General features: G+C 55.3%; 1 protein-coding gene across 1 annotated transcript; it reads right to left on the bottom strand.

Moving 5' to 3' along the window:
- Positions 1-268: 268 nt before the first annotated feature.
- RAC2 (Rac family small GTPase 2) lies at positions 269-20,282 on the bottom strand. Its single transcript, XM_064283591.1, has 7 exons — positions 20,127-20,282; positions 17,642-17,713; positions 7,598-7,715; positions 6,644-6,706; positions 5,965-6,124; positions 1,470-1,602; positions 269-816 (listed from the first exon to the last, which is right to left on the bottom strand). The coding sequence occupies exons 1-6, from the start codon at positions 20,159-20,161 to the stop codon at positions 1,472-1,474; spliced, it is 579 nt and encodes a 192-aa protein (XP_064139661.1). The 5' UTR covers positions 20,162-20,282; the 3' UTR covers positions 269-816; positions 1,470-1,471.
- Between the last annotated feature and the right edge of the window lie 2,357 nt (positions 20,283-22,639).

Raw genomic sequence — 22,639 nt, 5'->3', positions numbered from 1 at the left:
GATGCCATTCGAGCCCCTTGATCAAGCTGCACCTGAAGTTATATTTCCAAACTTGAATCAATAAATTTATTTTCTCCTTAAGCAGGTTGAATTGGGTTTTCTATTTGCAATAGCAAAAGTCCTGGCTGTCAGGGTACGAAAGTTTGAAGATCCCCACAGATAAACGCAGTTCAGCGTCCAGTGAGTACAGCAGAAACACTTGAGAGACGGCAGGGGGTCAGCTGGACCCAGCCTCCTGATTGGCTGGGCAGATACCCAGAGATTTACAGAATTTTATTTGTTTTATGTGGGTTTTTTGTCCCAAAAAGGATAACCAAGACCAGAGGAGCAAACCTCTGAGACATTCATTTTAGCTCAGTAGAAGGAATAACGTTCAGACAAGCAGGACTGGAAACACTGAAGCAGACGGCCTCAGGAGGGAGTGAGGACCCTGTCCCTGAAGGTATGCAAGTGGTAGCTGGCAGCCATCTGGCCCCAAGTTTCCAGAGGGGGTTCGGGTATTGGGTGGGACTAGAGTAAACGGGTAGATGCCGCCACACGAGGCAGCTAGCACTGACTGCAGTAACATGGGGGTGGCATATTGGGTCCTGGGGCTCCCCTTTGTTCCCCTAGGAAGGCGAGAGCATGAGGGGTCGGGACGCAGTGCCTGCAAATTCACACCAGCCTCCAGCACAAAGAAGACATCGACCAAGCTCTGCAGCCAGCTGCTCAAAAACACCACAGGGAAGGGACAGTGTGGCCAGTGGGGCACCATCATGCTTTTGGTAGGAGCCCTGGAGGGTCAGAACCATCTGGCTGGGAGGGCTGGGGTGTGACCTGGAAGGGAGACATGCAGGGGTGAGAATTTGGGGACAGGCAGAACCTAGAGCTCGCTTGTGGCTTCCTGGCTCAAGGCTCATCCCCACCTCCAGGCTTTTGTCCGAGTGTCGCCCCCCCGCCCGCCAGGATCACCCTCCCTGCTCCTCCCCCCATGCCAAGTCCTCTCCATCCAAGTGCCCCACCTCTAGGAAGCATTCTCGGGCTGCCTCCAGCCCCTCTCTCCCTCCTCTGCCCCAGGAATCTCATTGCTCAGTTTGTCCCCCCACATATGTGGGTGTCCTTCTCCTGGCTCTCCTGGAGTACAGGGGCTAGGACATTTTTCCAACCCTTGTCCTCCCTGCCCTCCCCCACAGGGATGGTCAGAGTGGGTACTCAATAACACCCAATACTTTGGCTCAAGCAAGTCCACAACCTTTCCCTATGCCCTGGGCCTTCCTTGGGGGAATGGGCTCCACAGAGCAGGATTGGCTCAGGCAAGTGACCAGAAGGCTGGGAAAACTAAGGCTACCTGGACACTCCCCGCTCTGTCCTGGTCTAAACGCCACACCCAGTGAAACTGCAGGTCACTGCTCAGTGGCTGGGTGCCCCCTCCCAGCCAGAGCCTGCTGTTTGAGGGAGCAGAGCATGGAGCAGTGGGAGAGGCTTCTTACCCCTAGAGGAGGCTGCAGGAGCGTTTCTGCTGTCGCGTGGGTTGGGGGCACAGGACGGCCCGGATAGCCTCATCGAAGACAGTTTTCAGGCCTCGCTGGGTGAGGGCCGAACACTCCAGGTATTTTACCGAGTCTGAGGTGGGGCAAAAGAGAGCAGAGGCCTTGGTCAGGGGAAAGGCCCTGGGCAAAAACCCCTCCCAAACCACACTATGGAGCGCCAGGCTGTGGGGTCGCAGGCTGGGTTCCAGCCCTGACGGTGCCGCCCGAGCAGGGCATTTCCCTCTCTGCGCCTCAGCATCCTCATGTCTAAAGGAACTCGCTGACTCAATTCCTACTTGAATTCAGCCAGAGAGGTTAAGACCTAGGGGGTTTTGGAAGTGTGAGCCATTGATTTGTAGAAGGCAGGCAGGAATGCTCAGTGACCCAATCTCTCGGTACCTTACTTTCTTAGAAAACAGCCACGTACATGGCTCTGAGCTTCCCTCAGGGGTGTAAATCACCCTCAGGAGCCCTGAGACACTCATGGCACACACAACAACAACAACAAAAACTCATTGCAGTTGAGTCTATTCTGACTCATGGCGACCCCATGTGTTACAGAGTAGAACCACTCCGTAGAGTTTTCTTGGCTGTAATTTTGACAGAAGCAGATCGCCAGGCCTTTCTTCCATGTTGCCACTGGGTGAGTTTGAACCATCAACCTTTAGGTTAGTAGCTGAAAGCAAACTATTTTCACCACCCAGGAACTTAGCAGCCCACAGACCAGGACCTTCCAGATAGCGTTTCACCAAACCTCAGCCTCAGCCCCATTTTCAGATGAGGGAGCTGACGCTCGAAAAAGCTAAGTCATTTGTCCAAGGTCACCTCCTGGACATTTTCCCTCCACCTGGGGACATGGGGGCCCTCGGTGAGGGGAATGGGAATTGGAGATAAGCCTTCTCCCCAGTGACCACCCAGGGCAGAGCCTGGGGCACAGGCAGTGAAAGGTAGGCTGAGCCCAACTCCCAGGTGCAGCACTAGTCCAGTGTTCCATGACGTTCTAGAAGGAACCTGTGTGGCTTCCCCATGTCCACTACGGCCCAAACAGTTTCCCTTAAGTGAAGGACCGCAAAATCCCTTCTGCCAAGAGGTCTGCAGGCCTGGGGGCTGATTTCAGAAATAAGAGGAAGGAGAAGGGTGAGGAGGGGAACTCTACATCCTGCCCCGAAGCTGCTATTCTGGGGCGAAGGAAGAGAGCTGACACTCGTCAGCACCTGCTCCGCGCCAGACACTGAGCTGGGTGCTCCCAACAGCCCTGTGAAGCAATACTGTGATTCCCCGTGTTACAGATGGGGAAACAGGCCCAGAGAGGGCAAGCCATGGCTCAAAGGCACACAGCTGGGAAGAGGGAGTCAGGAAGGGAGGGGAGACCCCGGAAAAGGGAAGCCCCCCGATGACCTGGGGCAGAGAGATATGGGAAGTAGGGAGCACGAGGCAGGGACAGAGCTCCCTGAGGCTGCTGGGTGAGTCCTCAGATGAGCCTCTGTGCTGAGGAAGGTGTCACTGGCCACTGTCTCCCTAGAAGGGGCCATAAGCCAGTGCCTACCTCACTCATACCCACCCACCACACCCTCCCTGGCCTCTGCCCCTCCTCATGCCCTTCATGACTCGGGGCCTAAATTCACTTCAGCTCGGCCTCTGATCCACTCTAGGACTTTGGCCAGTCACAGTCACCCCTCTCTGGGCCTTGGTCTCCCCATCTGTCTAGGACATGTTGACACATGATGGCTGAAGCAGGGAACAGGGGTCCACAGAGAGAGTGTGGGGGCAGGCCAAGGGCAGCTGATGACCCTGATCATTTGGACGCAGGGATCCAGGTGGCCCAGGTTCAAATCCTGGCTAGATGGCCTTGAGCCAGTGACGTCTCCCTGAGTCTCAGTTTCCCCGTCTATAAAGTAAGAGTTGGTTTAAAGTCAGGAAAGGTGTGCATCAATCAGGGTTATATCCTTTCACCATACTTATTCAATCTGTATGCTGAGCAAATAACTCAAGACGCTGGACTATAGGAAGAAGAACGGGGCATCAGGACTGGAAGAAGACTCATTAACAACCTGTGATATGCAAATGACACAAGTTTGCTTGCTGAAAGTGAAGAGGACTTGAAGCACTTACTAATGAAGATCAAAGACTATAGCCTTCGGTATGGATTAAGCCCCAAGAAAACAAAAATCCTCACAACTCGGCCAATAAGTAACATCATGATAAGTGGAGAAAAGACCGAAGTTGTCAAGGATCTCATTTTACTTGGATCCACAATCAACACCAATGGAAGCAGCAGTCAAGAAATCAAACAGCGTATTGCATTAGGCAAATCTGCTGCAAAAAACCTCTTCAAAGTGTTAAAAAGCAAAGATGTCACCTTGCGGACTAAGGTGCACTTGACCCAAGCCATGGTATTTTCGATCACCTCATATGCATGCAAAAGCTGGACAATGAATAAGGAAGACTGGAGAAGACTTGATGCCTTTGAACTACGGGTGATGGCTAAGAATATTGAATATGCCATGGACTGCCAGAAGAAGGAACAAATCTGTCTTGGAAGAAGTACTGCCAGAATGCTCCTTAGAAGCAAGGATGGTGAGGCTTAGTCTCCTGTACTTTGGACATGCTATCAGGAAGGATCAGACCCTGGGGAAGGACATCATGCTTGGTAAAGCAGAGGGTCAGGGAAAGAGAGGAAGCCCCTCAAGGAGATGGGTTGACACAGTGGCTGCCACACTGGGCTCAAGCACAGCAGGAATTGTGAGGATGGCACAGGACTGGGCAGTGTTTCATTCTGTTGTACACAGGGTCGCTGAGCCTGAACTGACTCTCCGGCATCTAACAACTGCAACAAAGAAGGGGTGATGAGAGCCCCTCTGTTGTAGCACGAATGGGGAGAATGCATGGAGCCTGGCACTCAGGAGGTGCTCAACCCACGTCAGCCATGGTCATCAGCTGGGGACAGGAGGTGCCCCACAACATGTCATTCCAGGTCTGGGGAAAGGCCTGCGGGGCAGAGCTGCCCTCCTTATCAGCCCTACCTGTACCCAAGGCCTCCTCCTTGGCCTGGGTTGGTTTGCACCCCCACCTGGGGTCAGTTGTGGGGTAGAAAGGAGCACTGCCTTCCCGAGGCCACATAGCTAGTCAGCGCTGGAGCCAGGACTAGAATCCAGGCTGCCAGGGCCCTTGTTATCCCAAAGCTCGTGCTTTAAAAGGGAAGGGATCAGCAACAGCAAGGACACAGCCTGGGGAGTCTCTGTCTTGGGGGAAGAAATCCACAGGAACAGACTGGCTGGAAAGGACAGAAGGCAGAGGTGCACCCCCAGGTGTTTGTGAGCAAAGACTGGGGGTTCCAGGAGCCAGAGCCCCCAGGATGGAGCAGGGAGCACGGCTAAAGCACAGCCTGAGGTCCCCTGGGGAAGATGGCTGAGCAACAGGGCTGGTCACGGGAAGAAGGGAGGTGGCAGCTGTGGTTTCTCTTCCTGTGAAGAGATATGAGTCCCCAGGGCCCTCCCATTTCCGGTAAGAGGAAGGGGGGCAGGGCAGAGGCAGGAGGTGGGGAGGCTGCCCGATTCAGGGCCAAACTCTGATCCTGCAGGACCCTACAGTGAGGCAGGGTGCCCCTGTAGCTGCGTCTCACTCACAGCAGCCACACCTGCCTGGTGGGCCCAGACTCTTGGGCAAACTCCCCCATTCTTGAGCATCGAGGCCTGTTGGAGCCCAACCAAGGGCAGAGATGGGGCCAGCAGGCTGAGGCCCATGGGAGAGCCTAGGCCCATCTGTCATCAACTCCCTGGTGCAGGCAGCCCTAAGCCACTAGAAAAAAAAAAGCCACGACTGCATTCAAATCCTGATTCTACCACCTACTAGCTGTGTGACCTTGAGAAGTCACTTTGCTTCTCTGGCCCAGTGATCTAGAGGCAAAGAGGAGATGGGCCTAGATGCTTCAAGGTCGGGGGTGGGGAGGGGAGCAGGGAAGGTGGTGAGGAGGAGGAGCAAGGGAACGGTCATCCTTCAAACCCAGTACAAGGGCACTTCCTCCAGAAAGCCTTCCAGAAGAATCCAAGCTTGACTTGGCTGCTTGTCCTCTGAACAACCAACCACAGCATTACCTCCTCTGCCTCCTGCTTCTGTCTGCATAAAACACACCCCTTTCATTTCAATGTCTGTTTATGGACAATAATAACAATAGTGTCTAACACAGAGCCCTTCCAATGTTTAGCCTCTACTCTAGAGCTTCAGCTGCATCAACTCACTTCACCTTCCCAACCACCTGATGCCTTAGGAACTGTGGCTATCACCATGTTTTACTGATGAGAAAACAGGCACAGAGAGGCTAAGTGACTGGTTCAGGGCCACACAGCTAGGACATGGCTCAGCCAAGGTCTGCACCACACAGCCTGCCTCCAGAGCCCACACTCATAGCCGCCATGAGGCTAAGTCGGGGTGCCCGCAGCCAGCTCCCGCCCAGTACCAATCTCCTTAGCCAGCGCCAGGCCCTGCGGATAGGTGATAGGCGACAGTTTCTTCTCCTTCAGCTTCTCGATGGTGTCCTTGTCATCCCGCAGGTCCAGTTTGGTGCCCACCAGGATGATGGGGGTGCTGGGGCAGTGATGCCGTACCTCAGGGAACCACTGAGCGGTGGGGAGCACAGGTTGTGTAGGAGCAGAGGGAACAGGAGGTTGAGTGGAGACAAGAGGGGCCACGAGGGTGCACGGGGACAAGAGGCGCCACGAGGGTGCACGGGGAGGAGAGGGCAGGAGGATGGTGTCACAGGATTGTGTAGGGAGGAGGGGGACACGCGGTTGCAGGGAAAGAGGGGTTAAGATTGGTGGGAGATAAGAGGCAAGTATGTGGAGATAAGAGGTCGGCACGAGGTGGTGTGGGCAGGAGAGTGGGCATGAAGTTGGTCAGAGACAAGAGAGGAACACAAGGTTACGGAGGGCAGAGTGTAAAGCTAACTGCCCCAGCCCCCCTCTGGGTCCCCTCCAAGACTCCTCCCCAAGATCCCCCACAGCCCTGGTTGGCACTAGAGTCCCTCACTGCCTTCACCCCCCCACTGCCCAGGGGCAGCACTGAAGTCACTGGTCCCACCCTCAGGGACCACTGGCCCCCATCACAGGTCACTAATGTCCCCACTCTGCCCAGCTCACCTTAGCTCTGACGTTCTCATAGGAGGCTGGGCTGACGAGGGAGAAGCAGATGAGGAAGACGTCCTGGGGACAGAGTGGGCAGTGGGTGCTGTGAAGGGAGGCTGGGAGGCGTCCTGCCGCAGCCCCTCTCACACCTGGACAGACTCTGAGGGGCAGAACAGCCCAGGGGGATGCTGGGGGCATAAGGTCTGAGCAGAGCTGGGATGCCCTCTCCACCTCTGCTCCCAGGATGCTGTTTACTTTTTAATCTAACACTTTCTACAAGCCAAACCCTGATCTAAGTGCTTAATCCTCAGACAGGACTCTGTAGGAAGTACTGTTACTATCCCCATTATAAACCCAGTGCCATCGAGTCGATTCCGACTCATAGTGACCCTATTATATATATATATATACCCGCATTATAGAGATGGGGAAAATGAGGCCCACAAAGGTTAAAGAATTGCCTGAGGTGCACCCTACTAACGGGAGGAGCTGGGATTCCAGAATTCATAGTCCTAACCATTGCACCGCCCCACCATTTGGTTACTGGCCCCAGCTCTCCCTTCCCCTACACTACAGGGAGAGCCAAGGACCCTGAGGTCTATCTGCCACAAAGCCACCTGCAGGTATGCCCTCCAGCTTGCTTCCCCTCCCCCAGTACCCCTGGTTGGGGGGTCACTGTATTGGGGCCCTGTCCAGGATCTGCTTGCCCCAGCCCCTGTGAGCCAGGCGGGGCCCAAGCCTAAGAGGCACAATGGGAAGATAGGGCAGAGTGGTAACGGGGTGAAGGAGGCTGATGAAGGGCTGGGAGAGCAAGAGAGAGGAGGCGCCAAGCTTCCCAGAGGAGCCCACGTTGGAGCTGGGCCTTAAAGAGAGAGTCGGGGCTCACCAGCAGGGCTGGCCTAAAGGGCACCCCCAGCAGAGGGAATAGGGAGAGCAGAGGTCGGACAGCAAGAGGCGGGGGCAGCATACCGTCTGGGGGTAGGAGAGCGGCCGGAGGCGGTCGTAGTCCTCCTGTCCAGCTGTGTCCCACAGCCCCAAGTTCACCGGCTTGCTGTCCACCATCACATTAGCTGAGTAGTTGTCGAACCTGTGGGGAGCAGGCAAGACAGAAGGTGGGGTCAGACTCCACAGCCCAGGGGCTTCTGGTCCAGTCCTGTGATGCTGGATGGCAGAGGCTGAGCCCAGAGAGGAGCAGCCACTGGACTGAAGTCACACGGCACACTTCTTCACGACTGATTCATTACATAAAAATGTAAAATGCAGGTAAGCAAAGAGAGGAAAGCATTACCTCTTGATCATTTTTCTATCCTTAACTATTCTTTGGAAAGGTGATTTTTCAAAGCCAAGTAACATTCCCTCCGGGGCTAGATGGGAGTAAACTTGACCCATCTCCTGTGTGGACACTTAGGTTGGTCACCCAGAATTTGTTGAACGAATGTTCGTACTGTCTTGGGTTGGGTCCCCCCAAAAGCAAACCCTGAGACAAGGAGGGGGTGCAAGTGGTTTATTTGGGAAGTGATCCCAGGAAGTCACAGGAGGGAAAAGAGGAAGAGACAGGGAAGCGACAACAGCCAATAAAAAAAAAAAAAATTTGCTGTCCAGCCAACACCGACTCACGGCGACCCCATGTGTGTCAGAGTAGAACTGTGTTCCACAGGGCTTTCAATGGCTGATTTTTCAGAAGTAGATTGCCAGGCCTTTCTTCTGAGGCACCTCTGGGGGACTTGAAACTCCAGCCCTTTGGTTAGCAGCTGATCCCATTAACCATTTGCACCACCCACGTCCTTGAGCTGTTACTGCTGTGAGCAACTGAGGCTCAGTCATGCTGGGGACCGCGGGAGACAGCATGGCCCATGTCTTAGGGTGTCCCCATAGGGGCAAGGAAGCCAGGGCATTTATCTGCCATCTCCTATGTCTCATTGGCAGAGGGCTGCTCCTGGGCATTAAATCCCTGGCCTTCCAGTAAGCCCCAGAACGCAGGCTGAAAGCCCTCAGTCACAGGTGCTTTCAGGAAACGCCACAGGCGCATGCTCGAAAGACGACTGCCAAGGGGAAACAGGTGGGCACCAACCAACACCAAACCAAAGCAGTTGCCATCAAGTCAATTCTGGCTCTTGGCGACCCCATTTGTTTCAAAGCAGAACTGCATTCCATCAGGTTTTCATGGCTGTGACTGTTTGGAAGCAGATCACCAGGCCTTTTTTTTTGAGGAGCCTCTGGGTGGGTTCGAACTGCCAACCTTTTAGTTAGTAGTCAAGCACTTCATTGTTTTTGCCATCGAGGGACTCTGGGGCACCGATAGCAGATGCTAAAATCTCTCTGCCAGCACCGGAAAGGCACCCAGGGCAAACATATGAGTTTATAGGCTTTTTAAAAAATCTAACTCAGTGAGCATTTATTGGGCACCTAGTATTCGTCAGACACAGTGCCAGGTGCTGGGGCTACCGAGGAGCACAAGCCTGATCCAGCCCCTCAACAGTCTGGCTGGAAAGCCAGACACTGGACAAGTAAGTCACAAGAAGCAGGACAAACTTCAGGGGAGGGGAAATCTAGGAGCTCTGGGAGGGCCACGCCCAGGCTCCAAACTCTGCAGGGGGCTTTAGAAAATAATTTCTCACTCCACACATTCCCGAGAGGAAGCTGCTGGGTCCTCACACTACAGAAGAGAAACTTGGAGTCAGAGAGGTACAGTGACTTGCCCAAGGCCACACAGTGTGAGTAATCACACTGGGAGAAGCCCGCTCCATCTGGCTCTACATCCAGTGTTCACTGACCCATGCCACAGCTCTGGCTCCAAGGATGCCCCCACCCCCTGCCCCTCAGGTTAGAGACTACCCCTTTCTCTCTCCTCGTTGAGATCACCCACACAGGCCCTGCTCCTCATCTCCTGACTTGGTCCACTGAGGCCTCAGGCTTCTTCATCTTCTCCTCATACTCCTTCCTGCACATACCAGCCAAGCCACTTCCCGGGCAAGGCTGCAGAAGCCCTAACGCTTTAGAGTAACTCCCAAGAAAGTCTCTCCGCTTCCCAAAAAAGTGTGCAATAAGACATTTCTAATACCCTGTGCTCATCAGCCTGGAGAGTGTTACTGTCACCTCTCAGTTCCCCAAATGGCCCTGCTCCCTCCTGCCAGGAGAGCTCCTGCAACCCCTACACACACACACGCGCACACACACACACTGGACATCCCATTCTCCTGCCTCCCTCCTCCAGCCTAGTACCTGCTGACTCTTACGTATTCTTCCAGCCCAGCTCAATGTCACCTCCTCCAGGAAGCCATCCCTGACTCTTAGGCCAGGCCCAGGTCCCACCCCGCCCCAACCCAGCACTCCTTGATGAACTCAGCACCCCAGAGCGGCAGCCCCAGACAGCAGAGACCAAGTGTGTCCCTCGCTGCACCATGTAGCCAGCACAGGGCCTGGCTCAGATTAGGTGCTCAACGGCACTGTGGGATCACAGGCAGAAGGCGCTGTCCAGGGAGACACAGTCTGGGCCTGATGGGAAAGGGGCGCCCGTGTTGTCTTTGGAATCCCTGGGTGATGCAAACAGTTAAAATACCTGGCTGTTAACCGAAAGGTTGACAGTTTGTGGCCACCCAGGGGCACCTCAGAAGACAGGCTTGATGAAAACCCTACTTCTGAAAACCCTGTGGAGCGCAGTTCTACTCTGACACACGTGGAGTCGCCATGAGTCTGAATCGATTCTGCAACAACGGGTATTTCACTGGTGTTGCCTTTGGCTTCTCTCCTACAATGTCCAGACTGAAATTCTGGCGTCTAAAAGTCTCTTAAGGTTCCTTGGGTCAAAGGTGTCTGTCTCCTCTGGGTCGGCCCTCCCCCACCCCCCCACCCCCCGGCCTCAGGGGCGATAGCGATGGGGAAGAGCTGGGGTCCTGGTACCTGTAAGGGCACCAAGCACCTATTCTGGTGCCAGGCAGAGGGTGAGGGACCTTTGCACATTGGGCATTGAAATCCATGGAAATCTAGACAAAAGGGCCTCGTTATGGGTTAAATTATGTGCCCTCAAAAATATGCTGAAGTCCTAACCCCCAGTACCTGTGACTGTAACTTTATCTGGAATTGGGGTCTTTGCAGATGGAATCAAGTTGAAACGAGGTCATATTGCATTAAGGTGGGTCCTAATACCATGACTTGTGCCCTAACAAGAAGAGGGAAACTTGGACACAGATACACAGAGGGGAAAACAGCCATGTGAAGGTGGCGGCAAAGACTGGAGTTATGTATCTGCAATGCCAGGATTTGTCAGCCAGCACCAGAAGCTAGAAGAAGCAAGGAAGGGTCGTGCCCTAGAGCGTGGCCCTGCTGACACCTCGATTTCAGACTTCTAGCTTCCAGAACTGTGAGAGAATAAATTTCTGTTTTTAGCCACCCAGTTTCGGCCATTTGTTACAGCAGCTCTAGGAGACTGATACAGACTTCAAGTTACTCCCTCCCATTAGACAGATGAGGAGACCGAGGCCCCAAGAGGTTAAGTAATGTTTCCAAGATCACCTAGCTCGGAAGCGTAAGAGCTGGGATTTGAGCAGTGCTCCTTCTGTGGCACCCATTAGTGAGCACATGAGTGGGAAAATGAACTGTAGGGTTTGGTTCACCCCCAGACAGCGCCCAGGGTTGGGAGGAGGGAACAGAGTTCCTTCGGGAGCTATGTCCTGGCTGTGTGGCCCTGGGTGATGGACCTAGCTTCTCTGAGCCTCACTTTCTTCACTGTAAAGAGAGCCCTACCTCTTGGGGCTGTTAGAAGGACCCAAACAGACAGAGGACATTCAAGTCACCCTGTTGGGAGATGCTGAGAAGCTGAGCAGCCTTATGTTTGATGCCCCCAAAAGCCCCCCAACAGGCATCTCCCAGAGCTCAAGGAAGAAGTCATCTCCCAGGGGTGCCCTTACATCAGAGACCCACAGGCAGCCAGGACCAGAAGACTCTTACCTACCACTGCAACCAATCCTTGCCCCCAGCCCCCAGATGAGGAAACTGAGGCTCAGACAGGAAGAGACTCACCCAAGATCTCACAGTCAGTTGGTAGCATAGCAAGCACTAGCCCTGTCACCCAATTCAGAAAAGCCCACGTGGTAAGCATCTCTGCTATTTCATGGCTAGAGGCTCCATGGAGCTGCAGCTGGTGCATGGAGGGGTGGGGAGAAGCTGACCTCTGAGCCCTGGGAAGGGCAGGGAGCACACAGTGCTGAGGAGCGGGGCGGGGGGCGGGGGGCGGGGGCAGGGGGGCACGCATTGTTCCCGGCCCTTCACACTTAGACCACTCCAGTAGGCCCACGAAGTAGATTCTATCCTTGTCACCCTTTGCCGTTGCTGTTATTAGCGGCTGTCGAGTGAATTCCGACTCACAGTCACCCTCGTGTACAGAATAGAACTGCATTCCACAGGGTTTTCAAGGCTGTGACCTTTTGGAAGCAAGTTGCCAGAGCTGCTTTCTGAGGCACCGTTGGGTGGGTCCGAACCGCCAACCTTTCAGTCAGTAGTCCAGCGCTTAACCATTTGCACCACTCAGGGACTCCCTGTCCCCCTTTACCTCTGGGGAAACTGAGACTCGAAGACTCTAGGTGACCTGCCCAAGGTCACATGGCACTCAGAGTCTGTGCTCCCCAGGGCTGCCAGGACTATTCCCACTCTGACAGACATGAGCCGGGAGTGGCGTGGGGGAGGGGGACAAGGGAAGAAGTGGAGGGGAGCAGGCGAAGGGGGCTTACCTGGCCTGGGCCCCAGCCCGTCTCTTAGGAGGGAGGATAGTGCAGCCCTGTGGCTGGGGCCCAGAGACCACAGCGTGTGTGTGGCTGGTGACATGGGGCGAGGGAGAACTGACCAGGTCAGGCAGGTCAGGGACCACAGCAAGGATTTGATCTTAGCCCTCAGGGCAATGGGAACCACGGAGGGGTTTAGCAGGCAGGGGTGCTATGATCGGATTTGCATTTAGAAAAGGCCCCTCTTGGCTTTGAGGGCAGCGGTGATTCAGTGGTAGAGTTCTACCCTTCCACGCAGGAGACCTGGGTTCGATTCCCAGCCAAGGCACCTCAGGCACAGCTACCACCCGCCTGTCAGCGGAGGCTTGTGTGTTGCTGTGATGCTGAATAGGTTTCAGCTGAGCTTTCAGACGAAGGTGGACAAGGAAGAAAGGCCTGGTGATCTACGTCTGATAATCGGCCAGTGAAAACCGTGTGGTCTGATCCTGCTGTGCAGGGGGTCCCCATGAGTCCAGGGCCAACTCAACGGCACCTAACAACTCTTGACAGCTGGGTGGAGGAGTCTCAGGAGAAGGGGCAGGGGAGCAGCCTGAAGGCTGGTAGGGTGGCTCTTACATGGTCACTGGGTGACAGTGAGGGCGGCTGGGGTTGTCACAGGTGGGGTGGGAGGCAACCGAGCACTGAACAGAAGGGGTGCGTGAGCAAAGGCAGGCAGGCTTGGAACGGCTCCTCGCCAGAGCCAGGGCATAGCGCGTGTATGGTGGCCGGGGCTCGGCTGCAGGGCAGCTGAGAGCTGGGCAGGAGAGCTTGGCAGCGCCCCCGGAATGGCCGGCCAGGGAGCCTGAATTTCATCCCCCTGCAGAAGCTCAGGCTGGATTTGCCCGTTCAGTGAAGACAGGATCACACATGAAGGTGAAAATCAAGGGCAGGACAATCCCACCTAAACAAACAGCATGAGCTGTTCCTTCCCAGCAGACCACAGAGCAGAGCGTGTCCAGTACCTTCTCAGGGCAGGCCAGAGCGGGCCCTGCCTACGTGCCAGGGTGCAGCCAGAGTGACCTGGACAAGTGCCCTGTCCTCATGGAGGTTCCACTGCAGCAGGAGAGCCCAGTGGCCAAGCAGAAGATGAGTCAGCTCAGGACAGGCCACGGAGAAACCCTAGCGCTGCGGTGGGTGGAGAAGGACTGGCTGAGGAGGGCCGTGCTTTAGCCAGGGGGTCAGGGAAGAGGGCACCTGAGCAGAGAACAGAATGATGGGAAGGAGTCCTCCCCAGGAAGACTTGGGGGGAAAGGGCTACAGGCTGTGTAAGTGGAAGTGCAGAGACTGGGGGGAAGCGTGTCTGGAGTAAAGTAGGCGGTGGGCAGTGGGTAAGGGGTGAGGCTGGGAGGAGGGTGCAGCCTGTCATTCAGGGCCTTGAACGCCAGGAGAGGAGGTAAGTTTTAAAACCGAAGGGCAACCACTGGAGAATTTAGGCCAGAGTGTGGCTCAGTTTTGTTTTCACTTTTAAAAGCTCACCAGGGCTTCCGTCTGATAATGGGTTATAAGGATGGGAGGTGGGTGGAGGAGAGCCCCTGTGTCTCAGACACCCTGAGGGTAGGGTCTTGCCTGCCTTGTCTTTGTATTTCCACACCCATTACGGGACCAGCCACAGAGCAGCCCTCAGTGTCCCCATCTGTGAAATGGGGGTTTGACTAAAAGCTCTCACAGGGCCCTACCGGCTCCAACACTGGGTCTAGGATATAAATTACCAAGCTATAAGTGCCATGGTGGCCGGGTGGGGTGAGTAAATCCCACCACCTCTCCAGGCCTTAGTGTCCCCAGGTGTACAACTGGGCAAGGCTGAACTGTCTCTAATGTGAGGAGGGGAGAGAGAGCCAATCAGCGGGCAGTTCGCCCGGCGCCTGATTGGCTGCCTCAGCGCGGCCCGCCCAGCTAGGGAGGTGTCCCCCGGACTCCACCTCCTAGGCAGCAAGTTCAAGCCCGCCCCTGAGCTGTTAACCCCCAACCGGTGGCAGCCCGCCCAGCTCCGCTCCTGCTTGGCTTATCTGATCCTGGCCTCCCGCACGTGCCCCCCTCCCCGCCCCAGCAAACCTCACCACCCTGCCCCCAAGCTCTCTCACCCTTCATCTCCAGCCGCCGAGATCTCGCTCGCCTGTTTCTCTATGCCCCCTCTCCCCCGCCTCCCCCTACCCTCTACTCCCTCCAAAGCCAAGGGCTCAGTGTGTCCTATTTGACCTTTCCTGTCACAGGGGCAGGAGGAGCTCTGGTGGCATAGTGGTTAAGAACCACTGCTAACCAGAAAAAAAAAAAAGAAAAAAAAGTCGTTCCTTGGAAACCCTATGGGGCAGTTCTACTTTGTCTGATAAAATCACTAAAAGTCAGAATCAACTCAACAGCCAGGCGGGTGGTTATTTTCTTATGCGTCACAGGGGCACAGGCACCGGCAGCAGCAGGAGCCCCTCTGGGGGCTTATCCAGAGCTGAGCCTCGCAGGGCTGGAAGGCAAAGTAGGGTGGGGAGCAGGACCAGCTACATGCGGGGCCCAGTGCAAAATGAAGGCGCAGGGGCCCCTGTTCAAACATCATTAAGAAAGTCAAGATGAAGACAGCAGAGCATTGCACCCAGGCTTGGGCCCTTACAAAGGAGGGCCCTGTGCTCCGTGTGGTGCACTGTGTGGTGCACCCGTGAAGGTGGCCCGGGCAGAGAGTCCTAGGGAGGCAGGCCCTGTCTGGTGCATCCTGTCAGCTTCCGAGAGGTTGTCCAGGACAATCGAGTCCAGTCAGGGCCACCAGGCCCCAGCATGGTCTCAGCAGGCTCAGTAGCCCCACCTGCATGGGGAGCACCTGGGGAATGACTCCAGCCCAGCCCCCTCCTCTCATAGACAGGGAAACTGAGGTTCAGGGAAAGGAAGTGATTAGTCCAGAGTCCTCCAGCAAGTGGATCCTCCAGCCCAGCCTGACAGGTAAGACAGGACAGGGTCACCAGCCGGCATCCTGAGACCAGGAACACAGGAGTGACAACACACTCCTCTTGGGGACAGTGGCCTTCTACGGGAGTTGCCATCCCCGACTCCACACCTGCTTCGCTGCCAGGTTGACAGCCAGCCCTCTCCAAACCCTGATGGTTCCTGACGGCTGAGCATGAGGAAGTCCCTGGTCAGCGTGTGATGACTGGTGGTGAAGGGGCAGAGACCCTCATCCCCATTTTGCAGATAAAGGCAGGTGCAGAGAGGCTATTTGGGGAATTGGGGACTGAGCTGGGATGGGAGTCAGTTTTCCAGGCACCCTGACACAACTTCCTGCCCTCCCTTGGCTGCCTACCTCCTCCTGCTCAGGCCAGGGTGCCTGAGGCAGCTAGGGCCTGGGGCAGTGTCCCAGGGAGGGCTGTCTGTAGAGGGAGCCCAGTCCAGGGGCCAGAGGGTCAGGGCTGTTGGGCTGGGGGTAGAGTCTGGGAGCAGTACTAGGGGCAGAGCCCCTGGTAATGGGGATTCCTCTAATGCCATGGGCTGGGGCAGAGGCAAATTGGCCTGTCTCTCCCGCTCCTTCCCAGGACAGCCTGACCCCCTCCCTGCTCCTGAAAGGGAGCCCCTTTAAGATCAAGACCACCACCCATGTGTCAGTTTGTTGTACTGTGGTGGCTTGCATGTTGCTATGATGCTGGAAGCTATGCCACCAGTATTTCAAACACCAGCAGTGTCATCCATGGTGACAGGTTTCAGTAGAGCTTCCGGACTAAGAAAGACTAGGCAGAAAAACCTGGCAATCTGTTTCCCAAAATTAGCCAATGAAAACCCTATGGATCATCACAGAATATTGTTCAGTATAATGCTGGAAGATGAGCCCCCTAGGTTGGAAGGCATTCAAAATACAGAGTGGCTGCAAAAACAGACTTGAGCATACCAACAATCATGAAGATGGCACAGGACAGGGCAACATTTCGTTCTGTTGTACTTGAGGTTGCCATGAGTTGGAGGTGACATGACAGCAGCAACTAACATAACACAGCATTAAGATCAAGAAATGAAGGCCCCAGCAAGGCCCTGCAGTAGCCAGACAGGCCTGGGTGGCTCTGGGGAGCAAGCCTTTTAGCCTGTGTGTGCCTCAGCTTCGTCGTGGGTGTCCTGGGGGTAATGATACCCACAAAGAGATCACACGTGGGCAGTATCTCGTGCAGGGCCTGGCACACGGTAGGCTGGCAACAGGTGATAGCTCTAATCAATCCTCCTGGGGCCTCTCCCATGAAGTTCAAGGCGGGTCAACGCAAAGCACATATATTGAGTGCCTGTTGTGTGTCAGTCCTTGTGCCAAGGCAATGCGGGGGGGACTCAAAATGGACTGAATGTGGAGGGCATCTCCACAGGTTTGCAGTCACAGGAGAGATCAGATAAATTCTGCAGGACTCTGGGGAGTGAGAGACCCCTTCAGACTAGATTGGAAAGGCTTCCTGGAGGAGGAACATTTGAGCTGGGCTTGGAGGCCCTCAACACGTTGACATGGGAAAGAAAAGCACTCCAGGCAGAGGGAATAGCTTGAGAAAAGGCCCTGAGGTAGAAATGCCCAGGAAGTGTTTGGTAAACAGGAGGGTGCGGAAGCAGAAGGTGCAGCAAAATAATGGGCGAGGAAGCTAGAAGGGAAGGTTGAGAGAAGGCCAGAAAGGACCTTGAATGCCACGCGATGGAATTGGGAAGTTGTCCTGTGAGTGACAGGTGCCACTGAGGGCTTGTGAGTGAGAAGCTGGTGCTTCCTGGCTCATCCCTCCCCTCCACGTCTGACTCCTACACCTGGGTAAAATGGAAGCCCCGCCTCTGCATCCCCCAGAGGGCAGGGCCCAGGCTGGCCTCTGGACAGCACAGTGCTGCCCCCATTGGGGTCTTAGCATCTTGATTTCAAGGCTTTCTTGGCTACCTCCTCCTCCCTCCACCCCTTCTTACATTTCTCCAACTCAGACCAGCTTTCCCCTCCTTGCCCTTGCCAGGCCAGTGCTCTCCTCCCAGGTCTATGGTCTCTGAGGCCCCACTGAAAGGCCACCTCCTGCCTTTCCCCACCACCCCCTTCACCCCACCCTTAGGAAGTCTCTCTTGGCCCTGAGCAGGAGCTCACGGCACTCAGCCCGCCCAGCTCACAGCCCTCCTCCACCACGGGAGCAGGGACTAGGGGGAGCAGGGACTAGGGCTCGCTCGGCATCACTGAATTCTCCCATCCCCAAGTGCCCAGATGGAGCATGGCGCACAGGAAGTGCCTGGAAAGGGGCCGCCCATGCGCCCTCCCAGCTGGCCCCTCCGGCCCCAGGGCACTCACACAGTGGGGATGTACTCTCCCGGGAAGGCGTTGGTGGTGTAGCTGATGAGAAGGCAGGTCTTGCCCACGGCTCTGAAAGACAGGAAGCACAGGAGACAGCAGTCATGGGCCCCAGATACGGGGAGATTTCTGAGGCTGCTGGGTCACCCATCCCACCCCTGAGGGAAGACCTCAGTGTCTAACCAGGCCCAACCCTGGGGGTGGGGAGCAAATCGCTGTCCAGTCTAGCCCACAGTCTCCCCATCTGAAACGCCCTTTGTCTCTCAAACCCAAGAGCCCACGAGAGGCATCTGGGGTGTTTCTTAAAGTGCAGACTGAGGTCCTACCCCAGAGATTCTAACCCATAGGCGTGGGGCAGGACTGAGAATCTGCATTTTTAACCAGCTTTCTCAGGTGGTGGTGTGGGACTGAGGGTTAAGGGCAGGGGGTGCCAGGAAACCTGCCCTGTCATCACACTTCTGGGGTCCAAGTGCCCACCAGCTCCACCACCTGCCAGTGGCATGGCCTTGGGCAAATCACATAACCTGATGCCTCAGTTTCCCCATCTAGAAAATAACGCAAGTCCATCCTCTTAGGAGTGTGCCGTGAATTAAATTAGATGATGCATGTTAAAGCACTTAGCGTGCCGTGGAGCAGTCCTACTCTGAGGACATGGGGTGGCCGTGAGCTGGCAGTGGCCCGATGGCAGCAGGTCTGGTTTTTTGGTACCTGGCACTCCCTTCCCTCCTCTTTTCCTCCCACCTCTCCATGAAGCATAGCAGTTAAGAGCACCGGGTTTTGGAGTCATAGAGACCTGGGTTCAAATCCCATGAGGTCTGGGGCAAATTACTTAGCTTCCTGGAGCTTCAGTTTTCCCACCTGTAAAATGGGCCTGATTCTAGGCTCGGTGGGAGGAAAAACAGAGGAGGCGTGTCCAGCTCAATGCTTGGTACACAGCAAGTGCTAAATAAACAGTGATGGCCATTGTTCATGCCGTCTCCACCCTCGGGCTGCTGGTGTGGGAGTGGGGCCCAGGCAGCGCTGCGGGAAGCCAAGAGGCCAAAGGGGCAGCCTCGGGCCTTCCCCACTCTGCTTCGTCACTTCCTGTTCTGAGGAGTCTGCATGCCCTCTTTCCCCACTGCCGCCCTCCTTGGCCCTGCCACCAAGGTAACTTTGAATGACTGGGACGTTGCCCTTGACTTCCGCCCTCCAGTGCTCAGATTAGATACAAAGCAGAAGTGATCAGGGGTGGGCAGTGGGCAGATGATGACCACGTATCAGAATCAGCTGAGGGCTGCCTGATAACCTGCCCGCCCCCACCAGGATGTGTCCAGCCAAAGTCAGCGCCACCGGACCCAGGCTAGGAAACAGTGCGTCTCTCCAAGCCTCGAGTTGTCCCTCTGTAGGATGGGAGAGTTGGACAAGAGGGCCCTGCCCACCTAGAACATACCAGATGGACTTATGGAAAACCCCAGAATGTACCTGTGGGCTGGACCCTAAGGCGTTGTGGTAGCTGGCATGAGAGATGGATTTACAGATGAGGAAACTGAAGACCAGAAAGGGGGCCTGAAAACCTGAGGTCACTGAGAGTTTGACAGCTGTGAAGGACCTCAGCCCAGCCCCCCCGCCCCATGTCCCTCCCCCCAGTCGCCTTCTATCTCATCTTCACTCCTTCTTGCCTAGTTTCATCTCTCAGGGTGCAATGTCCCCCTCCCCCTTCTCATCCTCACCCACGTACCCTACACAACCTTCCTGACCAGGCAGGTTGAAAGGGCGGCTGCCAGCCTCTCCAAGCGGGGGAGGGAGGAGGAGGTGGGGCAGGAAGGGTTTGGAGGCCAACATTTTTGAGCAGACTCTAAGATCAAGGCCCAGCCCAGTGCCGTCGAGTCATTCCAACTCATAACGACCCTATAGGACAGAGCAGAACTGCCCCATGGAGTTTCCAAGGAACGCCTGGCAGTTAGCAGCCATAGCACTTAACCACTATGCCACCAGGGTTTCCAAGAGCAAGGCAGCCACTCAAAATATCCCAAGAGATTCTAAATCAGCCCTGGGGGCATGAACTATTATGGCTTCTTCCCAGTAGCTAAACTGAGGTTCAGAGAGGCTCTGTGACTTGCCCAAAGCCACACAGCAGGACCAAGCCAGTGATTAGAGACCAAATTTTTGGTTCCCCACCTCCACCTGCACCCACAAAGTTGAAAGCCAAGACACCCCCATGGGGGACCTGCCACCAGCACTCAGGATGCGGGTCAGGAGTCCCAGGCCCGTCACCCACCGTCCCATACCCTCAACCCAGGCAGCTTCCGGGGTGGAATGGACCAGAGAATGAAGCTTTCTGCAGCCCACCCCAGTTGCTCCCTCTGGAACCTGGACGAAGAAGCTCCTCCCAGCTGCCTCCCAGGGGCTCCTACACCTGCGGGCAGGGGGCTTCCCAAGGGACATCAGCAGGAGGGTCTCAGGGTATCCTGGTAGGGGCAGTGAGGAAGTTCTGACAGGTACCTACCCGTCTCCCACCACCACACACTTGATGGCTTGCATGGTGTCAGGGGCCTGGGGGGCAGCAGTGGTGACAGCTCAAGGCGCGGACCGTCTCTGTGGGCACCAGGGGTGTGGAGAGCCTGCGAGGCACCGGCCGGGGACAGCAGCAGCGGGAACGAGGTAGAGGAAGCGGAAGGGGAACTTACCCAATCTGCTCCCCCATGGCCGTTTGCAGAAGGCGGAGCATGTGGTCTGGCAGAACAGCTCATGCCTCTTAGGTGCTGGGCCGGGCCGGGTGCCCCATGGCCACCCCTGCACTGGGCACCAGCGGGGACATAGGACTCTCGGCTGGGAGACATGCGTCCTGTCATGGAGCAGAGCCAGAGATTGCTCTACAAGAACTTGAGGCTTCCAAGAACTCAGTCCATCTCAACTCTAAACAATAAGCATTTATTGAGCACCTACTGTGTGCCAGGCACAGTGCCGGGTGATTCCGGGGTGCAAAAGACATAGCTGGTTCCTGGAGTTCACATTCTTTATAAAGGGGAACATAAGACCTCCTCGGGGGTGGCTGTAAAGCAAGGCAGGAAGTGATGGGGCCCCAGGGGATCCACAGAGAGGGGATCTCAGAGGCACAGGAAAAGACAGCTGGAGGCTGGCAGGTGGCATTGGAGCTGGCACTTGGAAGGTGGTGTTGGAGAGGCTCTGGGGGGTGCGGTGCATGATCAGAGGCGCAGAGCTAACCCCCGGCCCCCCGCAAAGCATGGGCCTGTGTGGGAACACCTGAGTGTGGAAGGATGGGCAGTATGGGGTGCAGGTGACGAGGCACGAAGGGGTAATGCAAGGGCAGTGCCAAGCAGTGCCCCCCACGAGCCAGGCCCTGTCCTGGGAGGCTGCAATCGCTGCTTTCAGCCTCACAGCCAGACACCCGGGAACCAAGCACCGTGGCCCCATTTTACAGGTGCAGAAACTGAGAGTTCCAGAAGTCAGGAGACTCACCAGAATCAGCCAGCCTGAAATCAAACCCAGGGCCAGGTGACTCTGAGCTCTTCTGGTACCCAGCTGCTATTTGTGAAGACACGGCCTGAGTTCTGCAGCTCTGGGGAGGGTCTCTGGGTAGCCGCAGGAGCAACACTGGTCTCTCCTGTCGGATCCAAATTCATCTAGCTGTCACTGTTTACTGCCATCTCTCTCCACCCCCAGTGCCTTCCCAGCTCCAGGGGGAAAGGACAGGAGAGGGGCTGAGCAGAGCCACTGGTCCCCTACCCTGGACTGGTCACTCAGGACAAGTGGCCAGCCAGGTACCCCTCTCGCTTCCTGTACTGGGAGAGGGTAGAGCTGGGATCCCCACAGCCACCTCCTTTCACACAGGCACCTGGAGACTCACCTGGGCCTCCTGGGAAAGGGTCAGTGTCAGGTCAATTCTGCCTTCATGCCCAACCTTTCCAGGGCTGTGTACATGAGCTATAGCGGGCCCAGCCTTTCCAAGACTGTGCCCAGGGGCTACAGCAGGCCCAGCCTTTCCAGGGCTATGCACACAAACTACAGGGTTTGCCAAAATGACTTTTGCAGGAAGGGAAATACAACTTCCCCAAGGGCCTGCTCCAGTACTTGACCAGTCGATCATTTGACCAGTCGATCATTAAACCAGCCAACAAACTTCGATATCTTCTTTCCTTCTGTGCTTTGCATAAACTGAGATGAGACGGGGGAAGCATTTCATGGGGCCCAGCTTGGGATGAGGAAGGCCAGGCATCCCCCACACCACATTGGGAGTGAGTTTGGATCTCCTTGTCCAATGCCCTTGTTGCAGAGGTACCTCCACTCTTGCCCCACCAGCAACAAATGCTTCAGTTTTTGACCCTAATACCTCGCAACATGTTTTCTCCTTTTCAAAATGGGCGATAGAGGGCTTGGCGTAACTAACGCCATAGCGATACTCTAAGTAACCCACAAATTTTTTTTTGCTGGCATTTTGTACACTCTCAATGTTCTTTTTTATTATACCAGCTAAGCTGGTCTCTTTCCAATGGGCTGCGGGGCCTTCTCAGCTCTTGAAGCCTTGATCTCCCTCCTTTTCTTTGTTCTCTTTGGAGATGGCCTTCAGCCTGCAAGGTGACAGCTAGGAAGGCTGCTTGGTACTTTTGGTCTGCAGCTTTCTTGCTTGCTCTTTATCTCGGTCAGAGTAAACTTGGCAGGCCAGCTCTACTAGCCGAGAGATTTTTATATAAGTTTTTTTTTTTTTTTTTTTTGCCTGTTACAAACATAAAGATTAGAGTCCAGATGGCCAGCATGCATATCTTTAGTTTAAAACTTTCTTGTAGTTGTTATGGGATATATACTCATCCGACCATCTGCAGGCATATGTGAAGACGCTGTAATCCTTGTAAAAATGATATATAAGCTCTGATGTAGAAATTGCTTTTCAAGACTCCATGAAAACAGCCAGCGCCGCTGGTGGACTGCCTGTTGGCGTCACCTCCTAATAAACTTTCTCTCTCTTTCTGATTTGGAGTACTTTTCATTGGCTCAACTGCT

This window comes from Loxodonta africana, chromosome 4 (genome assembly GCF_030014295.1).
Source record: "Loxodonta africana isolate mLoxAfr1 chromosome 4, mLoxAfr1.hap2, whole genome shotgun sequence".
NCBI lineage: Eukaryota > Metazoa > Chordata > Mammalia > Proboscidea > Elephantidae > Loxodonta > Loxodonta africana.
This window is presented reverse-complemented; position numbering and strand designations above follow the sequence as displayed.

Excerpts from the sequence above, each read along its gene's own strand:
- RAC2 (XM_064283591.1), bottom strand. The coding sequence starts at position 20,161 with ATGCAAGCCATCAAGTGTGTGGTGGTGGGAGACGG. Across the intron at positions 6,707-7,597 it reads CGCTCTCCTACCCCCAGACG|GACGTCTTCCTCATCTGCTT; the intron begins GTATGCTGCCCC and ends CTCTGTCCCCAG. Across the intron at positions 6,125-6,643 it reads ATGAGAACGTCAGAGCTAAG|TGGTTCCCTGAGGTACGGCA; the intron begins GTGAGCTGGGCA and ends CCCACCGCTCAG.